At 39.9% G+C, this 12,643-nt stretch overlaps 1 protein-coding gene across 5 annotated transcripts in view; it reads right to left on the reverse strand.

The window, feature by feature from the left end:
- The window catches only part of farp2 (FERM, RhoGEF and pleckstrin domain protein 2), a 92,297-nt gene that overhangs the window by 76,268 nt on the left and 3,386 nt on the right, over positions 1 to 12,643 (reverse strand). For all 5 annotated transcript variants that reach the window (XM_022675446.2, XM_022675443.2, XM_022675444.2 and 2 more), the window contains exon 2: positions 9,998 to 10,252. In XM_022675446.2, coding sequence (XP_022531167.2) covers positions 9,998 to 10,198 — 201 coding nt within the window. In that variant the 5' untranslated portion in view covers positions 10,199 to 10,252. The remainder of the gene's footprint in view (positions 1 to 9,997; positions 10,253 to 12,643) is intronic.

Consider the following 12,643-nt stretch of genomic DNA (forward strand, 5'->3'; position numbering starts at 1 on the left):
GTTATCACGGAACAGAAGTCTCGCACCCTCCTCACTAGTGAGCTGAGGGCCCTTCGATCACCCATGAGAGAGCTGGCAGACTGCAGGTCTCCTAAGGAAAGTTATCAGGTAAGTTTATTTACTTGTTACAATTAATTATTAATACCCAATGTCCATAATAATGTCCCATAATGCACTGGTGATGGGTCAGGCATACTGACATCATCCCACTGTTGCTGCACAGTTTGTAATTGGTCATCCTCTAGTCCTTCCTCAGTGGTCAGAGGACACTGCCCAGAAGACACCATCAGTCCATCAGGCTTTTCTCTGTCCAGTAATAACACTGGACTCCTGTAGGGTCCTGATCATTGAAGAACAGGGTGAACGGAGAATAATAAAGTAGGCACAGAGACATATGCAGCACTAAAATCTGTAATACTATATAAAGACAATACTGAGGTTGTGACCACTAGGGCAAAAACAACAACGACAAAATAAGAAGCAATCTCCAGGCCCCCCCCAAAAAAACTGACCGCTTCCTGTATTCTGCTCTTCAACGGACGCTATTTTTGCCTACAACCCCTGCAGAGTAACAGCAGCAGATTCTTCAGAGGGTTAGCGTAGCGCTTAGCCGACTTCAGACTCACATTCATAACATTCCATTCAAATTCCTCTTCAGTTCAAGTGGGTGCCTCTCGCTGGGACCGATCACTGATAAAAGGGAAAAATGAAAGTCTAGAGCTGATCAGAGAGCTAATGGATCCTTTTTTAATTTTTTTTCCCCAAATGTAATCTATGCAGTTCATGCTATATCTACAATGCATCCCTAACTAGATGAGGACCAGTGGCGCAAAAAGGAGGTATGCAGCGTATGACGCATAGGGGCGCTGCACTATAGGGGACGTCAAATTGATGCCGGAAAATATTATTATTATTTAAAAAAAAAATAATAATAATAATTTTATTTCTGTTTTTTCCCCATTCTCTCCCAATTTGGATATCCAATTGTCCCACCCCTTTGTGCGTCCCCATTCACCGGTGGCACCTGCGACTCTTGAAGGATGCGGACAAGCACACGCCTCCTCCGACATGTGTGAAGTCAGTCACCCCTTTTTTCGAGCTGCTGCTGATGAATCATTGCCTGAGCAGCTAGCGCGCTCGGAGGAAAGCAAAGCGGCTAGGCTCCGATTCATCCGCTCACAGACGCCTCGTGCCGCCAGGCGCCACCTTCAAGCATGATGGGGAGAGAGCGCCATCTACCCACCCGGAGGGAGCAGGGCCAATTTTGCTCCCTCTGAGCGCTGGCAGCTTGATGGCAAAGCTGCATGAGCGGGGGTTCGAACCTGCGACCTCCCGCTCATAGTGGCAGCGCATTAGACCGCTGGACCACTCGGCACCCCCGAAAAATAATTTTTAGTCAGAATTTTTTGTAAGAGCTGTTTGTTCACGTATGATAATACACAGGGGTGTCGCCTGGCCTGCGTATCCGGAGTGTTAGCCACCAAATAAATTTCCAGTAGCCCCGAATCGATTCGCTCAGCTCAGGTGTATTATTAGTGAGGAGACAGGCCGCTGTCCGCTGTGAATGGAAAATCTCTTGACGCGAATCACGGAGCCAGTTCAAGGATAAAGTTCCGCCTTTCAAGAAAAACAGCCAATCAGCTTGCTATTTTTGCAGAGTGCAGTGGGCTAGTAGGGAAGTTCACGCCCCAGCCCATGACACCACTTTGGGGCCATTGCTGACACTAATGTGCAAATGCACATGGACAGCATGTCTAGTCCCTATAGACAAGAAGTACCGCCAATAGAATAGGACTCTCTGAAGCAGATAACCAAACATAAACCTATTAGTTATTTTGCCTGCATGAGGCATGATGCTGTGTTCATTGCTATGAAGGATTGCACTCTGTCCAATACTTTTAGATGGGGTTAGCTAGGGAGATCTTATGACTAGATGCAATTAAAACCTCAAAACAATGCTGTATGTTCCTAAAATCTAGTAGAAAGCCTTTTGTTTCTGGACAATAGAGACAGTTACCCCAACAAAAGCAGGATAAACTCTTAATTATTAATATTATTGATTTCAGGTGAAACAATAAATGAGCAGGTGTCTCAATACTTTTGGTTCAGTTCCAGTAGACGTCTTGGCGTGTCTCAGACTGCGAGACGGCATATGGCAGGGCAGATTAGATGGAACAGTAGTCTCAGCAGAAGTACAGCACCACAGCTGCTATCGGTATTATTGTTATGGCTACGTACAGTGGGCGGGATTTAGGTCACGTATGCATACAGACTTCATTCCCACACAACACACAGAAACACACACACACACACACACAGTTTCTAGCAGGGTGTAAATCTCAGCGGGCGGCCTGCTAGTCATGGACAGATTGGCTGATTGTTCATTATGAACGATACACTGAGGCGTGTGTGCACTGTTCCTGAGTGTGGACGGGACAGGAAGTCTGGGTGTTGTAGCCGCTTCCTCATCATTTCCTATTGGCCCTGTGAGCGAGGTCTCACGCTGGGACGGCCAGCAGGCAGCCGCACTGCACACACATGGGTCATAGTAGTTGAGATCTTTTTCATTAGGGGCCTCCTCCTATAAATATTGTTGATTAAATGGTAAAAATGAATCTGATAACATTATGTATTACCTCTAGCTATTACCAGGTCCTATAGAATTAACTTATTGTGTATTATATCATTAATTTAATTTCACTTTTCAGATATTCCCATTCTTAGGGGTATTTTTGTTCTTTATGAATGGATTCAGTCAATAGACTTATTGTAGCTGATTATCTCTCTCTTATACTCTCATACTATCTCTCTTCAACACCTGCTGATATTTATTTTTGCTGATATTTATCATTCATTTTTTGTTCCATACTTTATAAATAACAATACATAACATTAACCAAAATAACTAAATTAAACTTTTTATAAATTATTATAATTTTTTTTAAAGGATATTGTTATTTAAAAGACCACAAAGCACAGTTTTCACTTACCAATGTCCCTTAATTTGTTCCAGACCAAGAACATTAGTATGTATGTGTCTGCACATGAATAAAGTCACAACCTGAACATGAAGAATAATATTCCTGAACCTGACATATATACACACAAAGCATCACTGTATATATATAATATTTGCTGTTTTTTGGTATGTCTGATGTTGTGTAAAATGTGTAAAATGCCCAACAAGATTAGCTAGCTGTTCGATAGGTAGATAACATTAGTGTAGTGAGCACTGTATTTTTAAAAATAATGACCAAGTACTAAATTATAACTAAAGATTTGTATATCATTTTGTAAAACTGCTTCCTCTCTTTGTGTTAATAGTGTTTAATAGTGGTATAAAAGATCACAAACCTGAGGTTCAGATCAGACCACATTTTGTTTGTTGCAAACTGGATCATTTTTGAGCATAAATAAAAAAAAAACTTAGATACAGCAACTTCGGTAATGAAGAGAGACCCAAATACCCCCAATTACATTCCCAAATAAGACACAAACTTCCCCACGGACCCTTCGTGAAACACCCCAGAAACACTGCAGTTGAAAGGTAATAATTTGCAAGTTAAAAACGACTAAACTAGTGCAAATGGCAGTCCAGACCAGGCAGCACTAAGGGAAGAGGGCAAACCTGCCCCATAAATACACCCTGCACCAGGCCTCGCTCCAGGCTGGCTAAGTTTAGACGCTAAGGCTAATTACAAGTCGGCTAACCAAAGCAGCGCTCCAGCGAGGGCGGGAACAAGCCCGCGGTTTTCCGGGTCAGTGACGGACACTGCAGAGCTGCAGCCGGGGTGTGTACAGCCCACTGCACATCAGGCCTGCCAGCCAATCAGATACTAACTACAGATGTTATTTACAGACTGTCTAAAAAAATAACTCTGAATCAGTTTTGTCCCGAAAGTACTGGAACACCTGCTCACTGTATCTTTTGAAATCAGTGATATTAAAAAGAGTAACTCTCTTTACTGCCCAGTGAAGACTCAACATCAGCCTGAAATGACTATATTGTTGTATCTTTATTTTTAATAAATTACTTTGTTTTTTGCACTATGAGGCGCACTTAAAATTCTTACATTTTCCCAAAAATCGTCAGTGCACCTTACAATCCAGTGCGTTTTATCTATGAATTTTACCAGTCAGGTTGTAAGGAGCAGTAATGCTCCTCTGTAGTAAAGTGTTATAAAGGAGTTTCAGTTAAGTTTCTCCAGCACTAAGGCTGGGTGCAGCAGCATTAGCTGCTAATTGTAGCGCTAGCTCTTTCGCTGTTCAGAGGGCGAAGTCTGGGTGTTTACCAAGTTTAAACAAGCGACATGGGATAAACTGCTATACCCCTGATAGCATCCTGGGTTACCGGAACACTCAGGGTTCCTTAGTGTAGAGCTGTCAGTCAGCACTTACTAGCAGTAAGCACTGCTAACCGTGGCTAGCACTGATAGTAACCGTGGTGCTAAAAATATTGGAAATCTATTCTTACTGTAAATAAACGGAAGTGCTTTACTCACCCAAATAAACAGTTTTAGGAGAGAAATCTGTGTAGATTTCTGTGTGCTACACCCTTGTTCCTTACTAGTGTTGCTTAAAATGTGCCTTATTGATAGTGCGCCATATAATACAGTGCACCGTATAATCTGTAAAATATGATATAAGGAATTTCTAAAGCATATAGCAAGAAGCGCTGCAGTCTTCACATGTGAGACATGATCATAACTAATAGGAACAAACAGTTCTATTGTTCTCTGTGATTTTTTGGTATTTCAGTCTTAAATACTTTTGTGGGTCAGTTTCAGATGTTTTCCCCACAGCTGCTAAACTCCAAAATCCAGCACCATCTTGGAAACAGATGTCAAAAACGTGACACCAGGCTGGCAAAGCAACACACACACTATTTGCACGAGTTTCTCATTTGTGTTGAATTTGCAGGGACTAAACTATTACAAAGCCTTCTTATAGCTGTTGAGCCTTCACTGAGAGTCTGAGCGAAGAACCAAATACACAGACATGCCAAAAGTGTTGGGACTGGAATTTTTATCCCATCCTAGGACTTTTGCCATGTCTAACAGAAGCTACAGAATGCTGCACTAAGCTGTGGGATATGTGGGTGGGGTTTTATGATGTGGATTCTGAATTTCTGCCAGAGTAGATCTCTGTTCACATGGACAATTCTAGCCAGATGCCAGGCACCATCATTACCCCCACTGCACTGTCCACTGTGGGTGGTAATATTAGGCTTCTACGGTAGCTTAAAACGTGGAACATCCCATCCATCTGCACCCACTATTAGACCTCACTACAACTCTCTTAAATCCACCTAGCCTTACCATAAACATGCTGGCCAGTGTTTAGCCTTACTCACAAGATAACACCTCTTAAATTGTGTGAGCACTCCTGGGTTGTGAGCTGAGAAGTACAGTGAAGAAAAGTAAATAAATTGTACAAATTGATAAATAATTGTAGTTAATGTTAAAACTGCAAAGGGGGACTGTCTTCACACTAATGTCTATGGGTCTAGTGTGTGATTCCATAAAATCTCATTCAATTCAATTTTATTTATATAGCGCTTTTTACAACAGAAGTTGTCACAAAGCAGCTTTACAGAAAAAAAAACAGGTCCACGCCTCTTATGAGCAGCACCACAGTGATGCCAACTATTTTGGTGACGACAGTGACGAGGAAAACTCTCTTACATTAAGAGGAAGAAACCTTAGAAGAGAACCAAGACAACCATAAAATCTCATGAACGTGTCATGAAGTGTCCCAATACTTTTTCCCATATGGTGTATCTGCAAAAAGGGAACAACTCTTCTGTTTGGTCTTTGGAAGAAGATAAGGAGCAGGTCTCCTCGTTGGCACTTGAGTGTGATCTTCACACTGTGTGAAAATCCTCACTCCCCCGTCCCACCTAAACCAGGAACACACTCACTTTCCCGCAGTGAAGGATTACCTACACACATTTAACAGCCCAGTAAATTAGCTATAATTAAACTGCCTGGTTTCATGTGAAGCACTTTGCTTAGCTTGGAAGAGGTCCCTGTAATTCTTTCCTATTTGACCTGAAGGAACTTTTAAAGTTCCTGGCTGCTTTAAAAGCTATATGACCACTCACTGTACACTAAATCACAATCCTAAAGTTAGAAACTGCTGCTTTTATGACAGATGCTCAACAGAATTACTGTAGTTTTCTTTACTTCTAGACCAGAGCATAGCAGCTAATATAACTACTAGCAGTTATTTAATGAATCACTGTTATTGTTCTATTGATCCATTGTTTTTGAGTCATGGATCAGAGGAAGAGATCATTTTTGGCTCTGCATAGGGGAAAAAAGAGAGAGCAATGAGAGATGTGTCAGCTTTGAATGTTTTGTGTTGCTGCTGTGGTTGTATAGCATCTTTTATTTTGATACAGTTCCTTCATTTTTAAATAGTGAGAGATGCACAGAATATTTTGCAGAATAACTAAAATTATTAGGCTAGAAATGGTTTAAAAAAAAAAAAAACGAAATAAGTGAAAAGACCAAATAATTGAAATGTCTGTTGAGTTGCTAAAAATGTTAATGCTAATGTTTTGACAAATACCGGCATATTTAAAGTTGTAGTTTTGTAATATCAGATAAAAAAAAAAAAAAATAGGCCATTTTATTCATGAGGAAAAAAAAGTGCCAAAGTTATAAGATTTTGACACAGTCTGTCTGTTCAATTGTACTAGTAACTGTAAAACGCATCAGTAGCAGTAAAACTATTCTCCACACTGCTATTGTTAACCTTACCTGAATCTGTGGATCAGTGCTTCCCATCTATATCTGCATAGCAAGTAATGCAAGTAAAGCTTTAAAATAAAAAAACAACTAACAGCATTCTCTTATCAATAAAAAGCATGCACACACATTAATTAATTAAGGATTTCCCAATAACCATGATAAGCTTACAAGGCAGTTAGCACCACGCTAACTGTTAGCATAACTTTGTAGCATTATTATCTTCAGAGTTTTGGCAGTAAAGCTGAACAAAAAAGTGTGCAAAACCTATTTCTGACACTGGTGTTTACGATATGGATATATGACCAAGCTTTGCCTCGCTCTACCTCCAGCCTCATTATTTCACATCTGGTTCTGCATGCAGGTAATGCACTTTAAGTTTGTGAGATTGCGGTTATTCCCAATATTATTACAGCTCTTTTTATGTGTTTGTCTTGAAAACTGAAATCACATACAGCTCTGGAAAAAACAATAAGACCACATAGCAATGAGGAGTTTCTTTGATTTTACCAAATTAAAACCTCTGGAATATAATGAAGAGGAAGATGATCACAAACCAAGCTGAACTGCTTGAATTTTTGCACCAGGAGTGGCAAAGTTATCCAAAAGCAGTGTGTAAGACTGGTGGAGGAGAACATGCCAAGATGCATAAAAACTTGTTTTATTTGCATTATTTGAGGTCTGAAAGCTCTGCATCTTTTTTGTTATTTCAGCCATTTCTCATGCTCTAAACCACAATAATTTTATTTGGAATTTGGGACAAACGTTTGTAGTTTACAAAATAAAACAACAATGTTCATTTTACTCAAACATAACTATAAATAGCAAAATCAGATAGATTAATTTAGAAACTGAAGTGGTATCTTAATTTTTCCAGAGCTGTATAAAATATGATTCATTCTACAGTCCCATTTCTGACAAGTCATTTTTCTGACTATCACTATCACACATGGCTACTCGCAACACTGTGCACTGTCCCGGTCCTAATGCCCTAAACTACTGCCCTTAGAAGTGTTTAGAAATTATTTCCCTCTCCTGCTTTACCCAGAGTCATTTTTCCACAGTGTTCCCCCAGTTGGCAGCTGAAGTAGGCTACTCTCCCACACTGAGCATGGCAGCTAAAGGATCCATGTGGCACACAGCCACGCCTCACCAGGCCAGGGCTCAGAGACTCAGAGTGTGAGGCTGGGGCACGAGTTTAAAAAGACCTTAAAGAAGAAGGGATTTGAAGACCAAAGCCATGTGGCAGCTGTCACCCGCCACGCAAACCAGTGCACCAGAGGAAGAGGAGCATCTATCATTTCTACACTTGACAGATACAGAGGACATCTGTTTACTTCTTCATGGATAAGGAAACTCCATTCCCAACAATACAAACTCCAGTTTTGAGCATAGTCTGGGTATAAACTGGCAACATGTGGAGTCTTTTATGATTTAATGTTACTGCCATTAAGAAAATAATAAAAATGCTGTATCACGTGATTATTTTTTAGGGTTAAAATAATAATACAGAACTGAAAAAGGTCACAAAACAAAAACAACAAAAAAATTCTGATACATTCAATTTAAGCAATTTAAGGGAGTGCTTCTAATAAAGAAAGTAGTATTAATACATTAAAAAAATACATTTTCTCAAGGAAACAATTTTAATGGTAACTAGCTAGGCGGTTGGTTCATGGTTGTTATGGTATTCCAGGTGAAACACCTGATTTTAGACCACAATGATTTATTGTCCCGAGAGACAGTTCTGGTGGAAACAGGAGAATTAAGGTGCACATTGAATTCTGCCGTGATTTGAGCAGCCAAGGTTTTATGTTTTTTTGGATACACTCCGGGTTAGCACCCGAACATCCCTTTCAGACAGCTTCCTCTTACAGCGTCCACAGTTAATCCTGTTGGATGTGGTTCGTCCTTCTTGGTGGTATGCCGACATTACCCTGGATACCGTGGCTCTTAATACATCACAAAGACTTGCTGTCTTGGTCACAGATGCGCCAGCAAGACGTGCACCAACAATTTGTCCTCTTTTGAACTCTGGTATGTCACACATAATGTTGTGTGCATTGCAATATTTTGAGCAAAACTTACCCTGCTAATTGAACCTTCACACTCTGCTCTTACTGGTGCAATTTGCAATTAATGAAGCTTGGCCACCAGGCTGCTCCAATTTAGTCATGAAACCTCCCACACTAAAATGAAAGGTGTTGCAGTTTCATTGGCCAACTCCTGTATGTTGCTAGCTAATTTCAATCGTATCTATTATGGTTCCCATGTTGTTGCTTGTTGGTCCTAGGTAGGGATTAATTGACCCAATATTAGGATCAGATCTCAACTCTTACATTAACAAAATTAGCTGGATCGGCTTTGGTTAATTAGTCCAATTTAATAAGACCAAACCATACAATAAACCCAATGCCCGCACTGTGCCAGCAGCTACACCCCAGTGTTTTAAGCTTTCTTAGTTAGTGAAATGACTAAAAACAAACAGATCTGTTATTTACTAGCATAATATGCTGCATATATCTTGTATATTTGTTTTGTCTTCCTGTGCTTTAGCATATTCAGCTTCTAATCTGACTGAATGTACCTCATAAAAAACCCAAAAACAACAGATCATCCATAAAAAACAGACAAAAGATTAACCTTCCTCTAGGGCAGACACATTTTACCCTACATTTATCAAACTTCAAGTTCCCAGACCTCAAATTTCAGAATAAAAGTCCAACAACTGTATTGTCTTGGTATTGGGTATTAACCAATATGCAATAAATCTCTACATCTGTATCAGATACATAAAAAAGTTGTTTCCTGAAGTGAATCAGTGCATCCCAATTGCTAGAAATATCTATAGTTGATATGGTATCGCAGGTTGTTGCTATTAGGTTTTTTAAGTGTTTGCTAAATGGGTGTTCTACTGTTACAAGGGGATTTCAAAGTTTTATGATGGTTTATGCCATTCCTATGGTGGTATATAGTGATCACCAGGCTGGTAGTCGCTATGGTCTCTCAAGTGGACGTCAAGTTGTTGCTGTGGTTTATTGGGTGTTACTTGTGTATTTGTATAACTGTGATGTAAGAACAGTGCCGAAATGTTTCCATACAGAAACCATGGAAACATGCAACCAATCGAAGATATATACATATCTGAATCACGTAATCACATCAAAGCGGACCACACAGACCACACCCCCACCAGCCATGGCTGTGGCTGAAGTCGAAGACAGAACTGAATCCAGGACACTCACCTCCAGATCGAAGAACTCCTGAGCATCGTCCAGGCCCTGGACGCGGATCTGCAGGCCCTTGCAGTGACCTTTGCCCCCGGAACCCATAGCCGTGCTGAGGCTCTGCCCTGGCTCCAGGGTGCTGATGCCCGCATTGAACTGCGAGCCCAGGCGGGTGCCCGGCGTCTGCAGCGTCCGATACGTCCCCTCAATCTCGCCCATCGCTGCTCACGCCGCAGCCCACCCTGCTGTTATCTCATACACATATGAGCCGTCCTGTGACAAGAATAAAAGAGAATTTATATGATCTGTTTATAGATCTACGTAGTTGGTGTGGAGCAGTGGACAACACCACTACCTGCTAGTGCACTACCACATCATGTGTGAGACTGGGGTTCAATTCCCGGTCTAGGTGACTATGCTGTCCTACACCAATAAGAGTCCTTGGGCAAAACTCCTAACACTACATTGGTCCGCCTCTGTAACAGGAATAACCCTGTTAGTCACTTTGGACAAAAGTGCATTGTAACTGTAAAAAAAAAAAAAAACAAACAAAGCAATACATTGCATATTCATTACTAGGGGTATGACAAAATATTGATATTGTGATAATATATATATTTTTTATCAATATTTTCATTGAAATATAAGCACTGTATATTCCATATGACTCTTCCCCTAATTATACATACTAAAGTTACTACTTCATTACTCAATATGGCGGCGCTATAATCAGCGGTGAAGAATACTGGTTGTTAAAATCTGTTAAACTGACACCAATAAATCCATAATTAAACAAATGCTTTGAACTATCATAGCTATTTGTCTTGCAATATTTTGAACATTGCAGAATCACAGTTTTGTGATATCATTATCATGGACGAAGTATTGCACTTTTATGCCCGATTTCTGTCTCTGTCCTGGTCTTGAGATGTCTAAGAAGTCACAAGGCTAGAAAAAAGGTGATTAGCACTGATTATCATGGTGGTGGTGTATGAGGTGTTAGTGTGTGTTGTGCTGGTACAGTGAGTGGATCAGATACAGCAGTGCTGCTGGTGTTTTTAAACACTGTGTTTAATCTCTCACCGTCCTATTACACTCCCACTCTATTACACACTCCCACCTAAAGCTGCTCCAGCTTGTAGATAAAGTAAAGTCAGAGACTGAAGATCTGAATCTGTTGCTGCACAATTTGTGATAGGTCATCCTCCAGTCCTTCATTAGGACATGGCCCACAGGATACTGTTGGTGGACTATTCTCAGTCCAGCAGTGACAATGAGGGGTTTAAAAACTCCAGCAGCACTGCTCTAAACCTATTTCTATGTACTCATACCATGAGCACAACACACACTAACACCTTATACACCACCACCATGCTAATCAGTGTTAATCACTGCAGTGCTGAGAATAATGATCCATCATCCAAATAATAATATCTGATTAGTGATGGTCTGAGTAGGAAAGGAGGATAATAATCAAAGTATGTAGAGAAACAGATACAGGACTACTATCTGTAATTATTGAACTACACAGTGTAGTTTATAAGAAGTGGGGCTCAATAAATGGACAGTGATTGTTGGTTTATAGTGTGATTGATATATTTATATATATATTTAGGCTTAATTTTGCTAATGTTTTATATGTTAGGGATGAAAACGCTGCATTCTATCTACATAGTTTACTCTTCACTGCAGCAGGCTATTTTAGTACAGCAGCTTGGTTAATAAAGGCCTGACATCAGCCAGCAGTTTTTCAGCTCAAGCTCTGCTGAAAAGTCATCTATCAGACCAGGTGACGCACTGGAGAGAAATGATCCGCCCCCAAAACAAACTGTACTGTACTCTATTATCAGCCTGAGCCTTTCAGGTGTAGTGAAAGTACACCAGGAGAACACTTCCTTATACTAGAACGCACCGATTCAGACAGATGTTTCCATCTCTCAGAGTGTACATGATCATACAGCAACAGAATAAAAAAAAAACAAACAAAAAACAAATACATCAGTCATTTTAATTGCACATTTTGTTTGACAATCTGAATATCAATTCATTTTTTATTAATTAACCAGCCCTAATATAAGCCATCTCTAATCCTCACTCGTTTCCATATTAGGTAATAAAACATGACTGTAGACATTATTTTTTTTTATTACAAACAGTGGAAACTTGAGCCCTCCAAAAAAAAATTGTAAAGTCTTAAGCATTTAAGCAAGATTTTTTTTAAACTATAGTCTTTAAGTTTTGCTACATTTAAATTACACAGCTAAGCTATAAAGAAGAATAAAGCAGTAAAATTACACACACAGATAAATGCATGCTGGCTTTCAGTAGCTTAAATTTTCTTATCAAAGATATTTTTGAAACTTGTCAACTAACACCAGTGTTTCTAGCTGGTGTTCAAAATCACCATGGTTACAATTTGTTCATATGCAGCTAGACAGCTTTAACAATCTTCTGTACTGAGTAAATTATCCAAAACAACAAACCCAGTACAAACCCAGTCTGGGTAATGTCTGAGTGAGCTCATGTGTGAATGGAGCAGGTAATTTTTTTGGAGACTGCATGATGGGCGTGGTGTTGACATTTCTCATGAAACTGGTGAAACTGAACAAAATGAATCACTTGGTGATTTCATTATTTATTTTTTTGTTGTTGTTGACAGAGTAT

Source organism: Astyanax mexicanus, chromosome 5 (genome assembly GCF_023375975.1).
Source record: "Astyanax mexicanus isolate ESR-SI-001 chromosome 5, AstMex3_surface, whole genome shotgun sequence".
In the NCBI taxonomy this organism is placed as follows: Eukaryota; Metazoa; Chordata; class Actinopteri; order Characiformes; family Acestrorhamphidae; genus Astyanax; species Astyanax mexicanus.